Below are 18696 nucleotides of genomic sequence, written 5' to 3'. Positions count from 1 at the left end.
AACCGGCAGCACCGATTACTGTGCAGGGACACACGCCCAACTAGTAACACCCAGCTAGACCTTCATTGCAAACGTCTAGCAATTCATAACTTCTAGCAGGAATAATAAAGGAATTGCACAACAATAGAAGCTCCAGAATTGTTATTGGGGAAAGCAAATAGTTACTAAAACAGACCCATCAGGAGAGACGACGGCTCCTGTTTAAAGGAATTCTTGGCATGGTCATCAAACGGGATTAGGACTGATTTCCAGAACCCCACCGACCAGCCATGACAGTATTTTTGGTCTACATCCGATTCGCATTGTGACCCAGCAGTACCAGTGTAAAGGAGGAAGTCTGCGGTAAGAGGAGGAGCTAAAGCCATAGTTGTCAGTCTTAGCTGCATCCGCCATTAATCTACTGTCTGCCATGGAAGCTGGACCGCCCCCTTCTGTGGCTGTGTTCTTGATGCTGGGAGTTGTAGTTTTGCTCGAAAGCCACAACTTAGTGATCACTGCCGTGCATACGTCTAGGTGTAGTAAGGCATGATCTCTCCATAAGTTTTCATGCATCCATGTTGTCCAGAACTCAGTCTCTGGGGCAGGCATGGACGGGCACAAGTGAGTAAGCCTCTATGCGACAGCTCATGGAGGGCAATTCATAAAGAGGGCGAGCAGGCAGCTGCACAAACTTTCCTAGAACACGGCCAATAAAACTCATTCATAGGGCAAAACTAGTGTAAAACCAGCGTCGTAAAGGCGTTAGCTTACCCAGACCAGTCTCTTTAGCAATGAAGTCTCTCCGAGGAACAATCTGGAGTCTTATTAGTTCCCAACTGTATTATTTACACTGATAATTATAAAATTGGCCCAACACCGCGCTCAATTACTAGGAGCCTTCTGGGCCATAAAACAAAGTCAATTACCTTAATCCTGCGAGAATATGATTATCCTGTTGGAAACCAAATGTCTTCAAGGTTTTGATTTCTTGAACTCTCGCTGTTGCGTAAGTGTTGTGCAATGGCCGGCAGACACGGGAAGATTGCTTCTGCCTTGTATAAGGCCTCATGCACACGGCCAGGACCAGATCTGCAAAATAGTGATACCTTCCATGTGCATCTGCATTTTTCTCCCTCCCTACACGGATCGGCAAAAAAAAACACGGGAAATGAATGGGTCAGTGTGATATCTGCAAAAATTAGCACACGGATGCATGAGGCCTTATGAAGAGATCATGCCTTACTGCACCCTAGACGTATGCACGGCAGTGATCACTAAGTTGTGGCTTTCGAGCAAAACTACAACTCCCAGCATCAAGCAAACAGCCACAGAAGGGGGTGGTCCAGCTTCCACAGCAGATGCAGCTTCTCCGCTTACCGCAGACTTCCTTCTTCACACTGGTACTGCTGGGTCACAATGCTGGGTAAAAATGCAATTCGGATGTAGACTAAAAATACGGTCGTGTGCATAAGCCCTAATCTGCAAAACACGGATATCAGCCGTACTCAATGTCCGGCCCATAACAAAAAACAGTCCTCTCCTTAATAGCATGTTATATATTTTTGCGGGGTCACAGAATGGACATACGGATGTGGACAACACATGGTGTGTTGTCTGCATTTTTCGCAGCCCCATTGAAGTGAAAGGGTACGCCTCTGATTCGCAAAAAATGCAGATCGGATGCAGAGAAAAAATATCTTCGTGGGCATGAGCCCTAACAGAAATCCTGTCAGGTATTTTATTTTTTATTATCTTAGACCAGGGATACTCAACCTGCGTCCCTCCAGCTGTTGTAAAACTACAACTCCCACCATGCCCTTCTGTAGGCTGATAGCTGTAGGCTGTCCGGGAATGATGGTTGCAGTTTTGCAACAGCTGGAGGGCCGCAGGTTGAGCATGCCTGTCTTAGACAAACCCTTTAGGCCTCTTTCACACGGGCCTCCCGGATTTGCTCCGGATGCGTCACGTGTGACGTAGGCACGCAATTGCAGTCAGTTTTGACTGCGATTGCGTTCCGATGTTTATTTTTTTCCGTGCGAGTGCAATGCATTTTGCACGCACGTGAGAAAAAAACTGGAATGTGGTACCCAGACCCGAACTTCTTCACTGAAGTTAGAGTTAGGTGTTCTATTGATTTTATTAATTTTCCCTTAATAGCGCTGCGTTGTGTGAAAAATGCAGAATATAGAGCATGCTGCGATTTTCACGCAACGCACAAGTGATGCGTGAAAATCACCGCTCATCTGCACAGCCCCATTGAAGTGAATGAGTCCAGATTCAGTGAGGGTGCAATGTGTTGACCTCACGCATTGCACCCGCGCGGAAAACTCGACCGTGTGAAAGGGGCGCTAAGGCCAGCAGAACCAATCATCCAATGTGGCCAGCGTCTATTGAGATTTGGGCATGTTGAATTTCAACATGGCGATCCTTTTGTTTTCTAGGGAGGTAAGCTGTTGACAGCTACTTACTCCCCATTCCTCAGACGGTACACATGGGCACTCAGCCCCGCCAAGGGGACATGTGTCCTGGGGCTGGGAGAGACACTTGCTGGCTGACAACAGCTGCCCAAGAGTTTGGCTGACTCCACCTGGGTATACTATCCACAAGAATCCTTGGCATATTCATTTCTATGCTGAAGGCACAGTAGCTGGCAGATACCTGTGGCACCAGATGAATCCTCCTACAGTGGGGAAACCGTATTTTTCGGACTATAAGACACACTTTTTGAGGTAAAAGTGGGAAGGCGTCTTATAGTCTGACAGCTAATTCCATTATGGAAGCTATTAGCATCTGGGAGGCGCAGGGAGCAGAGGGGAAAGCGCTGCACTGGCTGTACTCACCCTCCCTGGTCTTCTTCCGGCTCCCCTCTGGACTGTGTCCTGACAGCGTACAGCGTCAGGACGTAGTGCATCAGCCCTGATGGGGGCTGATGTGAGGCCGATGGAGCTTGGGGGGGTCTGATCTAACGCCTGATGAAAAAAAAAAAAAAAATCCTAGGTGCGTCTTATAGTCCGAAAAAAATACAATACATGAAGGGGTTCACCAACGCCAGAAGGAAATAAGCCAAACTATGACCCCCAAAAGCAACAGTTGCAGGTCTACATATTCAGGATCGAAAAGTTATAAACCGCAAAGGAGTAATAACACAAAAAATATATAAATGAATAAAGTGGAAATTCTGACAGTAATTAAGAGGGGGAACTCCGCATCCATAAAGACCTTGGGGCAGCAATTTTGATTTCTTGCCCGGGGTGCAATCTACAGCTCTGATCTTATAGGTTGCTATATCGGCAGACAAAACAAGAGCAAACAGCGGATAAACGTGAAAGGTTTCTATAGAACAAAGATCAGATCACACAGTGCTCCACCATCAACCAGTGTGCACGTCAACAACCGACTGGTCCAAGGGAGATCAGCGTGGTCAGATGTAACAGCTCCTTAGCTCATAACGTGATCATACTGGTGCACAGCTACCTTCACCATCAAAATGACTGAAAAACCTCATAGAAACCCTTTGGTGTCCTTCATGTAACAGATCCAGCACTGCACAGCGGCTTCAATTTAGAACAATCATTACAGCTCGAGATGTGAACATAGCCTTAAAGGGACACTCCAGGAACAACAGACTGTGAGCCTAAGGGAGCGGTGTGTGACTCATTCAGAAAACACCACGTCCCCGTGATCCCCGCGTCACACACTGCACCCCTCGGGTCCTGCACATCACAATTTATCAGTTTTCGAAAGTGTTCTTTTAAAGCAGGGATCCCAACCTGCAGCCCTCCAGCTGTTGCAAAACTACAACTCCCAACATGCACCGATAGCTTAGGCAGTCCAGGCATGGTGGGTGTTGTAGTTTTGCAACAGCTGGAGAGCTGCAGATTGGGCATCCTTGCTTTAAAGGGGTATTCTGGTCTTGTAAAGTCATCCTCTAGCCACATGATAGGGGATAATTATTAGATTGGTGAGGGTCAGACCACTGGGACCCTGACCGATCATGAGAATGGGGACCCTGTGGAGCCCCTCAAAATAAGTGGGAGTTGAGGAGATAGCCGAGTGCAGCACTCACCTATCTTTGGAACCTCCATAGAAATAAATGTGTGAATGCCTGGCCGACCACTCCGTTCTCTTTGGGGGCATGGGATCCTTGATTGGTGGGGGTGCCAGCGGTAGGACCCCTACCGATCTGTGGAGAGGGGATAACTTCACATAACTGGAATACCCCTTTAAGGGTCCATTCACACGTCCGCAAAATGGGTCCACATTAGCGGAACAGGTGCGGACCAATTCATTTTCAACGGGGCCGGAATGTAAATAATATAAATAAATAAAAAAATAGAACATGTCCTATTCTTGTCCGCAAAGGCATTTTCTAGGAGATCCACAAAACACATACGGACGTGTGAATGGACCCTAATACTGATCATGTATCTTCAGGAGAGGGGAGGGAATGAGAGCAGAGTTGCAGTGACACTCTCAATCTCCTACAAAGTAGATGATGGAGATATCTGCTTCCAGCACAGGAACAGCTAATCAGAGGGGGGTGAGGTGTCAGACCGCTGTCGATCAGCTAGTGATTGCTTAGCCTGAGGATAGGTCACCAATTATTAAAACATAGACAACCCCTTTAAAATCTGCACTGCAGGTCAATCCTTTTTTACGCCACCTTGCTGTCGCAGTAAACATTGCAGCATACAATCTGCAGCCCCATGTGGCTGCACCGTAATAATTTTGATCTGGTGGCATAACACCCCCACTCCGTCCGTATCTGCTGCTGGGCATTCTGGGAATGCATTAGGAGAGGGGAGGGAGAAAGCCGTCAGTGACCTCTCCACTTCTCCCTGTTACCACTGTCCGTATTTCTCCTAGGAGGCTGCAGAACTTCTTCAAGGAGCAGGAAACAGGAACAACGTCCTGAAAAATCTCCGTTCACTTCAAATCCAGAGATGCAGAACCGCACACATGCTAGTCCGTGTGGAAGTGCCAGCTTACCAGCAGGTGGGCAGCAGGGCCAGCGAGGGTGTGCCACACAGACAGCCGGCGAGCATCCACTTCTGTGAACAATGCGGCCATCTGCAGCGTTATTTATGAGCGCCATCGCTTGCCGCTATTTTTAAGCGCACATTTATAAACAGGGCTAGATTTAGCGTAAGCGAGTGGTGCCAGCCACTTGACAGCGCGCGCTCAGACGGGCAGCTCTATATTTGGACATTTCAGTAGCGGCATGGCAAAACGTCCCGGATGCCCGGCCCTGGAACAGTGCAGAACGCGGAGATGTATGTCAATGTATTTCAGAGGATTCTGGGGAGTCCAGAGACCCCTCGCTGATCACCACAATCAAGGGCCGCAAGTGGACATCCCCTTTAAGAACTGGTACTGCACTATGTAGTGCCTTACCCCTTGAATGAGTTGTCTTCATAAGTTCCCCTTTCTGTTCACTGCAGGGTCTGAAGGGGTACAGCACGATAAAAACATTACAAAAACACCAAAGTAACAATGCCTGCGTCCTGAACCACCCCTTAAAGGAGTTGTTCACCTTTCTGGCCAGCCCTGCTCGCTGCCGCTGCATCCCAGCTACTTCACTGCCTGGCTGCCTCACTCATTCGAGTCCCCCGTTGTCAACACTGACGCCGCTGCAGCCAGTCAGTGACTGACCGCAGCAGTGACTTACTCCTCCTTGCGTCACACGACCAATTGACCTGACGCAAGGGGAGCAAGTCACTGCTGCAGCGACGTCAAAGTGGGAGACTGAAGCGAGGCAGGGCAGCAAAGTCATTGGGACCCAGCGGCGGAGCATGCTTTCCACGTCAAACCCCTCCAAAAGGTGTGCAGCCTCTTTTGGCCCCGAACTAAGCAGAACAGAGAATTAGCATTGCCTGGAAAATCCACTGGAGAGCGATCATGTCTCCTGTGTGAATGGAGCAGTACTGCACGTGTGTGACCAGAGCTCCATTCACTTCTATGGGACTGATAATCAAGCAGCGCACGCCACAGAAGTGATCGGAGCGCTGCTCGCACGTGTGCAGTACTGCTCCATTCACATGAGGGAGGGGGCGGTGGGGGGTCCCCCATTCTCAGCCGCCCCAGAGAATATGAATATATATCATCTACCCTGTGAACAGATCATAAATTCGGTTCATGGGACTACCCCTTACATGGAAAAAGTGATGCTGCAGTGTAAAGGCAGCGAGAACTTTACTATAAAACTTAGGCATGCAACTGAAATCACATGATAAAAGTCACAATGCACGTCGTAAATAACGCTACACTCCTTCGACAAGCCCCTAAACACAATACGGCAACTATAGAAAGTATTAACACGAGTCTGTCAGCAGTTTTGACCATGCTAAACTGCTGACAGCACTAGGCAGGGCACAGCAGTACAAAAGTATCTTTTCTCATCAGGAGTAAAAACAAAATGAACTATTATTCTGCTCCTGAAAGTGTCCAGGAGGCGGAGCATCACAGCAGCGCTCCCAGTCATGCCCCCCCATGTGACAGCTGTTACGGCCTTCTGGTTGGATGGAACAGCCGTCACTCAGACCAGATGGAAGGGGATGGATAACTGCAAGAGCTTTAGCCACTAGCAGGAGCAGAATCTGGCTGAAAAAAATGTCACATCCACACTACCCCTGTTGAGAAATGTAGACTGCAGACATATTGATCGTACATCAATAGTTTCAACCGTGACCATGCAGATACTGGGATGCCCATAGTTTCCCAAAAGGGTCCTTCCTGGTTAGCTAGGTCACACCTGGGCTAGCCTTGTGCCAAGTTTTATCAGAAACAGCGCCACACTTGCGGTGTCTACTCCTGCAGCTTAGCCCCATTGAAGTAAATAGAGGTAAGTTTTGAAGTGTTAAGGCAGCAATTCAATATCCCTCATAGGTACTTTTATGTGTATCTACAGATACGACATGCTATTCAGACTCAGGAGAGGAAGGGGAAGATACGGCAGGCAGCTAGATGTGTTATCATCGAGTATACTGCAAGGGCAGGGACCACTGGTGGGGTGATTTCCCTTTACTACAACACGCTCAGGGAGGAAATTGATAAATCCAACCCATTACAGTTGTATGACAAATGGAAGGTAGACATTGAGGACCTGACGAAGGAGAATTGGGAGAAGACTCTCACTGATTTACCAACACTGTCATTGAGTGAGTCTTCTAGGATTTCTCAATTGTATCTCTTACATAGGGTCTATAGAACACCTACATTGCTGTTAAGAATGGGCTATAGGAAGGATGATAATTGTCCACGTTGTAATGTATCAGGTGCAAACTTGATCCATTTAATGTGGAACTGCCCACGTTTAAGGAGGTATTGGGTGGAGGTGTTGGAACTCATCAATAGAGTCTTTCAGGTGAGCTTGGAGGTCAATCCACTAATTTGTTTACTGGGCCTTGTGGAAGTGCCGAGGACCATGTGGAAAAGGAAAATAGTTATTAAGAGAGTATTATACCAGGCAAGAAAGTGCATAGCATTTCATTGGATAGATGAGGTGGCCCCCACTAGCCAAGAAGTAGTGAGTAGGGTGCATGCATTGGTTAAATTGGAGGAATATGTCTACCTGAAAAGGGATTCGAAGAAGAAATTTGAAGCAATTTGGTCTTCATGGATCTCGTATTATGAGCTGTCTTAGATGTGACTGTACACTTTGACTGGAATGAAGGACTTGAAGGATATTGATGTGGGTGAATGGTGAAATGTTGGATGATGGTTGATGTCTGAATGCTTACGCCATAGAGTTACGTGAGGAATATGGAAATCCATGAAGTTGTATGCTCTGCCCTAGAAGATTGGACGGTGATGCCTTCAAAAAGAATACCACGAACTTACAACTATGGACCATACCTGAATTCTTCTTCTAAGAGACTGTGCTTTGGGAAAGGGGGGGGTTATAGTTGTGTATTTGTTAATGCACTTACTTGTAAAAACAAAATAAAAATAATTTGATCAAAAAAAAGAAGTAAATAGAGGTGACCTGCAATACCAGACACAGCCTATGGACAAAAGTGGCGCTGCATCCAGCAGGGCTGTGGAGTCGGAGGCAATTTTGGGTACCTGGAGTCGGAGCCTGCAAAAAATGAACCGACTCAGACTCCTACTAGATTTAAATTGGAATAAAAAAAATTAAAAAAAGCAAGTTTAAATGTCCCAATTCACAAAAAGTTATAATTAATTACCGTATTTTTCGCCCTATAAGACACACCTGCCCATAAGACGCACCTAGGTTTTTGAGGGTTTTGAACTAATGGTGGTCTGTGGGTGGCACTGTTAAGGGGGCATATGTGGGATCATTGTGGGGGCATCTGTGGATGACACATATATAGCATCTTATCTTATGTGTCATCCACAGATCCCCCCATAACAGTGTCCCTGTGTAGTGAATGGGGGCCGGCATCTGTTTCTGTAATGGCAGCGGGGCCCGGTGCCTGCTTCATTCAGTGGGCGGAGCAGGCGCGTGACGGAGTGAGCTACGCTGTGAGCGCCCACCCGGCCTCCTGACTGCCAAGAAGTTAGTAGTAAGTAGTACAGCGCTAGAGTTAAGATGATTGGAATACTTTAATACCCACAAGTTAGATATGATTACCGTATACTACAGTGAGCGGGGCCCGGTGTAGTAGAATACAGTGACTGCACCGGGCCCCGCTGCCATTACAGAAACAGATGCCGGCCCCCAGCCCCTCCTCCCTCTCAGCCTATTCACCGGACGGTCGCAGCATTCGCCCCCATAAGACGCACTGCTATTTTTCCCCCACTTTTGCGAAAAATACGGTACTTCTCTACTGTAAGAATAAAGGCCAATGCATGCAGTGCGTCACGTTACCGCAAAACGAACACGTTAAGTGACCGTGAAGAAGCACGCTTTTCATATGCTTCACTATATGGCACGCAACGCACAGTTAGGAGCGGCAATACTTATACTTTCCATTGTGTTGTGTTCCGCTGTTACAGGGAACGCAACGCCCATGGTTAACCTCGCCTCTCACTGATAACTGATTGAGTAAATATGTTTTTTGCAGGACTAGAGACACTTGTATAAGTGAAGGGAATGGATGGTCAATAGTTCAAGACTGAAGCTGTAAACCATTGGAAAAACTGCTGTCATTCAGCTAAGGCTATAAAAACTTGTAAACTCCGATTGTAGCTTAAACTTTAAACATGACTATGGGATTCTACCAGGGAAATCAGGTTTTACAATAAAGGCCCCTTCCTGGATCCCCCCACTGCCCCATCATCAGCAGAAGATCAGCACACAAAGGAGAAGGCAGCGGCTCCTAGCCAGTAGTTCTGTGGTAATGACATGTATGTTGCCTTTCTCTCCTTCAAGGAATGTATAAAATACATTCACATATTAAATACAGAGGAGTCGGACCATTTATCTACCGACTCCACAGCCCTGGCGTTCCGTCACAAAGCCAAGTGCGGACAGGTAGTTCCTGATACCGGCAACAAGAAAAGGACTGCAATCTTTCTAGGCTAAGTAACCCCTTAAAGGTGCAATACCACCCATAACCTATGGACAGGTGTGGTGCTCTATCAGTAAGAAAGAAGCCATATTTTTGAAAACTGCTTTAAAGGGAGCCTGGCAGCAGTTCTGACCATGATAAACTGCTGACAACACTAAGTAGGGGCTGGGGAGAGCAGTACAAACATAGCTTTTATGGAGCTCTTATCAGGAGCAGTGTGAATGTGAAGTTTTATTCTGCCAGATTTTGCCCTCTCAAGTGCACAGGAGGCAGAGCTTCAATGCGCAGTGCTGACAACTGTAAGGCCCCTTTCACACGAGCGAGTTTTCCGCGCGGATGCGTTGCGGGAGGTGAACGCATTGCACCCGCACGGAATCCTGACCCATTCATTTCTATGGGGCTGTTCACATGAGCGGTGATTTTCACGCATCACTTGTGCGTTGCGTGAAAATCGCAGCATGCTCCTCTTTGTGCGTTTTTCACGAAACGCAAGCCCCATAGAAATGAATGGGGTTGCGTGAAAATCGAAGGCATGTGCGAATGCGGTGCGATTTTCACGCATGGTTGCTAGAAGACGATCGGGATGGAGACCCGATCATTATTATTTTCCCTTATAACATGGTTATAAAGGGAAAATAATTGCATTCTGAATACAGAATGCAAAGTAAAACAGCGCTGGAGGGGTTAAAATAAAAAAATCATTTAACTCACTTAAATCCACTTGATCGCGATGTCGGCATCTCCTTCTGTCCCCTTTACTGAATAGGACCTGTGGTGAGCATTAATTATAGGTCAAGGACCTTTGATGACATCACTCCGGTCATCACATGGTACGTCACATGATCTTTTACCATGGTGATGGATCATGTGATGACCGGAGTGACGTCACCACAGGTCCTGTTGCTGCACAGAGATCAGATGAAGCCAGAAGGAGATGCCGGGCCGCGAACAAGTGGACTAAGGAGAGTTAAAAAAAAAAAAAAAAAAAATTTAACCCCTCCAGCGCTATTTTACTATGCATTCTGTATTCAGAATGCTATTATTTCCCCTTATAACCATGTTATAAAGGGAAAATAATACTATTTACAGAACACCGATCCCAAGCCCGAACTTCTGTGAAGAAGTTCGGGTTTGGGTACCAAACACGCGCGATTTTTCTCACGCGAGTGCAAAACGCATTAAAATGTTTTGCACTCGCGCGGAAAAATCGCGGGTGTTCCCGTAACGCACCCGCACATTTTCCCGCGCCCGTGGGGAAGAGGCCTAACAGCCAACCAGGAGACCACTGCAGCTGTCACAGGGAGAGGGAGCATAGAGCGGCTCAATAAAGAGATCAGAAGGCACTTCATAATGGAGCCCCGCCTCCTGACCACGTGCAGGAGCAGAATTTGGTAGAACAAAACTTCCTATTCACACTACTCCTGATCATATGAATCTCCACAAAAGGAATCCGTGTGCTGCTCTCCCAAGCCTATCTAGCGGTGTCAGCAGTTTGACACGGTCAATACTGCTGACAGACTCCCCTTTAAGGGCACAGCAAGTACCCCCTGGAGACATGGTATGCACCCTCCGTGGGGCACGTACAGCAGGCTACTGCACCCATCAACAAATTTTATACATTGGTGCAATGGTTTATAGTACAGGGGCCATTTAATAACAGGGGGTCCCAAATTTTAGCACACAGCTGAGACACGATTCGGATGGTGCCAGGCATAACTACTGAGGAATCCATGGCCTGGCTCCAACGTATCAGTACTGGGAACTCCTCCAGAACATGTAAGACTTGCCGGATCCCGAAGCAGGCGGAGGGCGCACCCCAAGTCGCTGCACTACACCGGTGTTAGTAAATGTGCCAGCCTGCAGCCAGAAATAGCAGAGCTGAACGTGCGGCGTACGAAAATCAATCAGGTGACTTAACTGTTTACTTTCCAGTTTCTCTTAATTTTTTTTGTTTTATACTCATTAACAAATCGCAGATAGGCCAAGACGGCCGAGCCCGATGACCCAAATCCGCGGCTGTGCAGCAGACAGTGCCGAGTAAAAACGTTGCGACACTGTAACAAACCAGCAGACAATGGTTACAAATAAAACAAACACTTCACCGTGTCGTCTCCTGACCATTCACAATCCCTGATGTGCACTGACAAACTCGGCTCTGCTACTTCCATAGATATCACACAGCATGGAGCAAGACAACGTCCAGGAGAAAGCTGGAGAAAGCTGGGACGCTGTACAGAATAGAGGCCTGCCTAGGGCCTATGTGTGCCCGCATGATCCCTGCCAGGCTACAGGGTGGCACAGGACTGAGCAGACCCTGGCAAGAGTTAACAGCGGAGTTTGCAGAACACGCTGCGGCTGCCAGCTCTGCGACAATCAGAAATAAACCCAGCCCTGGGCTATAATAAGAGCTGCCGGGGAAGGGGGGTCAAAGGCTGGCAGAGCAGGCATGACTGTGCAGCTGCTGCAGAACCTCTTCGCACAAGACTCAGACAACTTCTGCCAGAATACAATGCAGCCCACAGTCAACACCAAGGGGTAGGACAGTAGCAAAGTGGTGACGACAACCGCCAGGCCCAGGTTCGACAGCAAGATCTGGCGCAGGAGCCTGAGCGCAGTCATACAACTTTGACGCAAACGACGTCCCCTAAAAACTTGAACAATCCGGCAGAAGACAATGGAAAAGTTGTGTTAAAGTCCGCCCTGAGGCCTGGAAGCGGAGAAGCCATGACGTCCCAGCTACGTCAAAGTCCTACGCGGGTTTTAGGCCTCAGAATTTCAGAGTCAAAGTCGTAGGGCGACCGCGTTACGACCGACTACAACTTTCGGACGGCTTCTACCCCTCCACCTCTGGGGTCCAATTTTGGCGACGCGTTACAGCGCGACTAATGGTAACGGTGACAACTCAGGCGCCAGAATTTACCTCTGACAACAGTTGATGAGGAGAGGAGCGGTACTGGAGGTGTCCAATCCCATCAGGTCACATGACACCCCACATGAGCGCTGCATACACCCAGCTGGGCGGGGGGGGCTCACACACACACACACAGGGACTCACCCCAGCACCACCAGCTCCCCGTACTTGACGGGCTCCTTGTTGGGGGCGCAGTGCTCCTCCTGACTCGGGGAAAACATGGAGGACGATCCTCCGCGAGCCGCCACAATCCCCTCCACAATCGCTAACGCAACCCCCCGGGGAGCTGCTCGGCCGACTTCATAGAGGCTCCCCTCCGTGGCGCAGATCACAAGTCCGGGGGGGAATCCAGGCGACAAACCCGGTCAGCTCTCCTTCCTCCTTGGTAACGGCCAAACCCCGGGACACTCCACTTCACCAGGTCACGGAGGGGGGGGTGATGCTCCAAGCCAACCGCCCACCGCGCGGTGCAGTCTCTCCTCGGATACAAGCCGCTGCCACTACCCGTACGAGATGCTGTCGGCCCCCCTCCTCCTCCTCTTCTTCTTCTCTTCCTCTCCGCCCTCCTGCTCCGAGGCTGCGAATGACTCGCCGGGCCGACCTCCTTCCTCCTCCCCCTCCAGACAACAAATGGAACCCCGCTGCTCTCCAAGTGCCGTGGCAACAGGACACCGAATTACCCCCGGGGGGAGAAAGGGGCGTGGTCTCATCTCGTATCCGTTCTGCCTCCCCTCTGCTCGTTCTTATCTACCGTCCTCCCGCTCCGTTCATTTCCTAGTAATATTTACAGATCATAGTCAACGAGTAACTGACTGGGAACTTGAACCTCACACGTATGACGTCGCCGACATCCTCCCCCTCCGATGGAGTGTAGAGTGGACGCGTCCATACTGTTATGTAAACATAGAGTAAAATGGGATGGGAGTTCTTAAAGGGGCCGTTCTATTTTTATCTACTTTTTTTCTTGGCCTTTTACACCTGTGTGATTATTTAATTTTTTTTTTTCACGGGGCTGCAGTGTATGAAAGACATCTGTTTCATATTTCTCCTCTGGAAAGGCGATGAATTACTGTTTGCAATCTGTTCTAAGAGCATCTGGTTTAGATTTGGTCATAAAGTGTTATGGAAAAGGGAAGTTTGTCACGTTATTTACATTCGCCGTGTAATGGGGGCTTTTTTTTTTTCTTCCTGTACGACTGGATAAACTGCAGTTAACTCTCATTATTCATTTTATTTCTATTTGCCCTTAGGCTGAATATATTTTGGGGGGGGGGGGGGGTACTGAACGTATGGCGGCAGTAATCTGACATAACGGACTGATCTACGATCCTAGAGGGGTTATCCCAAGAGTAATGTAAAAAATATGAAAATCCGACATCATATAGGACAGGACAGTCTCTTCCTAACAAAGCTAGAACCAGCCCCGGACCTCACATGGATCCAGAGATCTCCTCATTCATTGCTCTGCTAGATTTATATCAAGGTGGCCCCTAATAGAACAGTCCTATCCTTGTCCGCAATGTGCAGAACGGACAGACGGAAACGGAATGCACATGGAGTAACTTCCTGTTTTTTTTTTTTTTGCTGAACCATTGAAAAAAAGAAAAAAGGAACAGATACGGAAAGAAAATACATTTGTGTGCATGAGCCCTAATGTTTATCACCAGCTCTATCTCCCAGGGGAACAAAAGACTGGGCATGTTGTACTTCATGATGCCCAATCATTCCTTTCCCGACCTCATGTTGGGTGACAGGAGGCCCCCATACACATGATAGTTGTTGGCCAGTCCAGCCAAAATTCACAAGTTTGGTTGACCTTCCTCTCAGGCCGGGTTCACATCACTCTTTAGCTTTCCACTCTTCGTATCCGTCAGGAGAAATAAAATAAAAAAAAGGATCCGTTATGACCAGTTTGTGGCACTTCCATCAGGGATCAGTTATTTTTGACTGGATCCTGACGGATCAATAGAACAGAAAGCTAAACGGTGATGTGAACGCGCCCTTACGTGTTTGGAGACCTTCAGGGCTATGTTTGTCAACAAAACATTGACCGTCTGTAACAAACTTCCCCGTCCAGGCTCCAGCGGCGCGATCCTCAGCACGGCCGCGTCCGGAAGAGATGCGCTGCTGAGCCACGCCCCCTGGTGACGTGACAGCATCCTTAGATTATCCCCACAGCGGGCGTGTGCTGGGGGCTGATGCTAGTGTTCTGACTAATGGATCGCCGAGTCATCACCTGTCAGGTTCTGATCCAGGGACATAGTCTCTGACTCTGACCCCAGCTTGTCTTCTGACCGCTCTCTGTCTCTCCTTTGGTACTGCGTAGCTTGTCTGCCTCTGACCCATTTACATACGACTCTGGTATTGTGTTTGTCTGTCTTTGTTGTTTGTCCGTCTCTGCACTTAAATAGTGTAAGGGCCATCAACCAGTTGCGATCTAGCTATCTAAGGCTTGTACTGCAAGTAGGTAGGGAAAGCGGGCTGGGTTCTAGCCTTAGGACTGACTGTTCTTGTCTGTCCCCATCTACAGTTGTAACACTGTTCCCATTAACGACCAGCAGAATTCTAAATGCAGAGGGGAAGATAGACAGACATGAGATAGATAGATAGATATGAGATAGATATGAGACAGATAGAAATATTGACCCTTGCAAGTCTGGATCCTATCTACTAAAAAGACCATAACAACCAGTAACTGGAAGTCACCGCCTAACATCTCCATGCCTTTGTGGAGACCAATGTGGTCATCTTCTATATCCTGTATGTACTTGTGGTGACACCGGCATTTCTACCCTCCTAAAATTTAGAGCGGAGGATGGGTGACGGCCGTTGGTCCGCAGAACTGAGTGGGGGAGCATAAGGTAAGTACGAGTGCTTTATAACTGTGGGAGAGGGAGGAGGAGGAGCTGTGATTAGGACAGACATTGTCTCCCTGTCGGAGGTTCTCTTTAATAATTATCATTTACCAAGAACCTTCTGTATGTCAGACTGAGCTCCTCCAACGTGAGGACTTCTACAAGACACTCTGTAATTAATACATGGAGAGGAAACACATCTGCAGATTATGTAACAACCCGTCCTGAGCAAACCAACTGCTTTTCTATTTTCTCCAATTTATTCTGGAAATGCATGTGAGGTCTCCATGCCTTTGATGTCCTCAGAAGATTGACCTGGGACCACACTAGGAAACCATACTAGGACCTGTCTGTCTGCAGCTGTCCTTAATGGGGGTAGGGCATATATTCTGGATAGGTGGAGGTCCCACCTCTTATGTGAGATAAGAGAGCAGCCCACAGACCCTAATACACACCTAAAACACAAATACAACAACTACCACCTATGGCGTGAAGCCATCACCTACCACATAGATGGCCACCAAGGGGAGCAAACACCAAATGTCTGCTTTATACCCAAGCCCACCCACACATTTAGTAGCAGGCTTTTCTATGCACTATGCCCTGGGTTGTCCTCAGGTTAGACCTGTTTAGGCTTCTTTAGGTAGTTTCATGAAGCTTTCTCAACCAATCGTAGGTACCACCATGTTTACCAGCAATAGAATGAGAAAAATCAGGTCAGACGTGGCTTGTGACTGTAATTTTCATTGCATTATGTAACGGTTTTGTGAATGCCCATCCAAACCATCCTTTTAGGAAAAATAATAATAAAACAGTGTAAATCTCCAATAATTTTGCCTTTACAGCTCCTATGCAGACTCTTATATTTCCATGGTAACAGACTACAAACAAACTGTACGTAGTCAGATCCTTCAGTCATACGCTCTTCAATCTACCCTGTAATTCTTAGTAACTTACCGTACATTCGTCAGGTTAGCAAGATGAAGGATGGAAATGTGACGCCAGGACTATGCAAGGTTGGTTTGCAGTCTGTTACTATGGAGACGCATAGGCCTACATAGTAGCTGTAAACCCAAAACTGCAGGAGGCTTACGTTTCCATTTTAAATGCATTGGCGCTATAAAGAAAAATAGGGGCAAATAACAGTCCTACCCTTTTAATGGTTTCAAAAGAAATTGGCGATACTGTGTGAGGACATATTGTCGATACGGGAAAAGTAGACTTTGAAGAAGTTGTCCCATCAAAAAAATATTGTGCAGTTTTCATACCAGAACCTGGATCTGAATAATGTAACTGCGTAGCTAGAAATGATTGGGCCCCACAGCAAATTTTTTAATTTGGCCCCCCTCCCCCAGTAATTTTTTTGCAACCCCTTCCTTTCATGCCGCCCCCATTCCTATGGCTAGTAAAGATCGCTCTCTCAGACCAGGCCCGGCAGCTGTTCCATCCGTTTTCTACACTGTCTATACTGTCACTGTATATAATTTCATTGTGTAATACTGTTGAGGGGGCCCTGACCAAATCTTTTAGTCCTCCTCCTCCTGGATGGGCCCCTTCTGGGTCAGGGCCCCAAAGCAGCCGCTTCCCCTATAGCTACGCCCCTGCCCTGAGCTATTCCAAAAATAGTATCTGTATAGCGCCACCTACTGTCCTTTTTTTTATTTCTCTGTCCATCTCACTGAGGTGGATGCATGTGCTCAGTTCCATCCTTCAAGTGCCACTTGACCTGTGATAGTATCGCAGTTGTATCGCGCTATGCCGGATACAGTGAACTCTGGCAGTCTATTCCTCTGCCGGATCAGACTGCCGAAGTTCACAAAGCATATGTGAACGCAGCCTTACAGGGACAGTGTTATGGATCGGAAAGATACATTTAGTTAGGCAGGTTGAATTACTTGATTAAGGGCTCGTTCACATGACCGTTGGTGTCCCGTTCCCGTATTGCGGATCCGCAATACACGGGCACCGTTCTGTTATCATTCCGCATCACGGATGCGGACCCATTGATTTCAATGGGTCCACAAATCCGGAGATGCGGAACGGAAGCACGGAACGGAACACTACGGAGTGCTTTCTGGGGTTCTGTTCCGCGCCTCCGCACCGCCAAAAGATAGAACATGCTCTATCTTTTTGCGGAACGGAGGGATCGCGGACCGATTCAAGTGAATGGGTCTGTGATCCCTATGCGCCTGCCCCATGGAAGATGCCCGTGCATTGCAGACCGCAATTTGCAGTCCACAGCACGGGCAGCATATGGTCGTGTGAACGAGCCCTAAAAGACAGGTTTTAGCTCTAGGGACAGGATAGGGTCGCTTAGTTGACTCTGTGTGTTGACTCTGAAGCTGTTCACACTATACAGACTCTGCTGCACTGCACATCTGTATTTACAGAGACAGTATTTTTTATTAACAGCCCAATTTTAATATACAAAAAAAAACTACTGATGAAGTTTTAAGCAACTGCTCCAACTGCTCCCTTTTTTATCAAAACCTTTTGCAAAGTTTCTACAATTTAATAAGTGTATAATATAATTGTGGTCGTGGCAACCAAGAACGTACCCAGTCCTACCTGAGATATTCTACCCCTAAGCGGTTAGAGTTATGCCGCAACCGCGTCGTGGAGGGACGCCTGAAAGAGGGCAAAAAGACATACTGATTGGCAGGAGTAATTTTATTACAACGTAATTACAAAACCAGACTTTGGAAAGCCGTTGACATCTCAGTCTTAGGGTGCGGTACGTAACGGCTAAAACATGTGGAGCGCCAACGCCCTAACCTCTGAATGACATGCGCTGGCACCTGATTTCTAGAGGCCGCGGACGCGGCACCTATGCGGAACGAATGTCCCGAGATCGTGGCGGGGTCGTCACCCAAGCTGGCCACTAGGGAGCGTACGTGGGACACGAACTGATGGGTGGTGAGTGGTACCCCCTCGAAGGGCAACAGTGGACTATTTGGCCTGAACCCTGATAAGGCTGACAGTAGCTGACGGAAAACTGTGACGGGACACCATTGGTGAGACGTGGGAAAGTAGGACACCGGGACTGGGGGGCCCACCTGTGAGGTCTTGGACATCCTCAGCAGTAACACGTAACCCTCAGCGTTTTGGACCAACTGACCGAGTGTGAGAAACCTGTCAGTACCAGGAGAACAAGTGAACTCCCCCGGTCTCAAGAAGCCATAGAAAGCTAGATAAATAGCGGATTTGAGTACCAGGCTAGGTAGAGCCCCGAAAGGATTCCTATCCAGGATGTCAGATAGTTTACGGAAAAGGAGTCCGGTGACAGCTTGCCTACGCACCTGGCCTTGGGGCCCACATTTGCTCAAACCCCTTAGCGTGGCTTTGACAGCATGCATGGAGAACACCGATGCCCGTTCGGGATGACTGACGGAGAAGAAATGCTGCACTCCCGACAAGTATGACTTCACCGTGTTGTGGGAGAGCTTGAGCTCCGAGTGGCAATAGCCAATGAACGCCA

General features: G+C 48.0%; 1 protein-coding gene across 2 annotated transcripts in view; it reads right to left on the bottom strand.

Annotated features, from left to right (window-relative positions):
- Positions 1-13347, bottom strand: part of PELI2 (pellino E3 ubiquitin protein ligase family member 2) — a 49910-nt gene extending 36563 nt beyond the window's left edge. The window contains exon 1 of one of the 2 annotated variants that reach the window (XM_040412772.1): positions 12508-13347. In XM_040412772.1, the coding sequence (XP_040268706.1) occupies positions 12508-12584 (77 nt within the window). In that variant the 5' untranslated portion in view covers positions 12585-13347. The remainder of the gene's footprint in view (positions 1-12507) is intronic. The other variant, XM_040412773.1, reaches the window with a different exon arrangement.
- Between the last annotated feature and the right edge of the window lie 5349 nt (positions 13348-18696).

The sequence above is a fragment of the Bufo bufo genome, chromosome 11, assembly GCF_905171765.1.
Source record: "Bufo bufo chromosome 11, aBufBuf1.1, whole genome shotgun sequence".
Lineage (NCBI taxonomy): Eukaryota > Metazoa > Chordata > Amphibia > Anura > Bufonidae > Bufo > Bufo bufo.
Note: the sequence above shows the minus strand (reverse complement) of the source record. Positions and strands in the feature narration are given on the sequence as shown.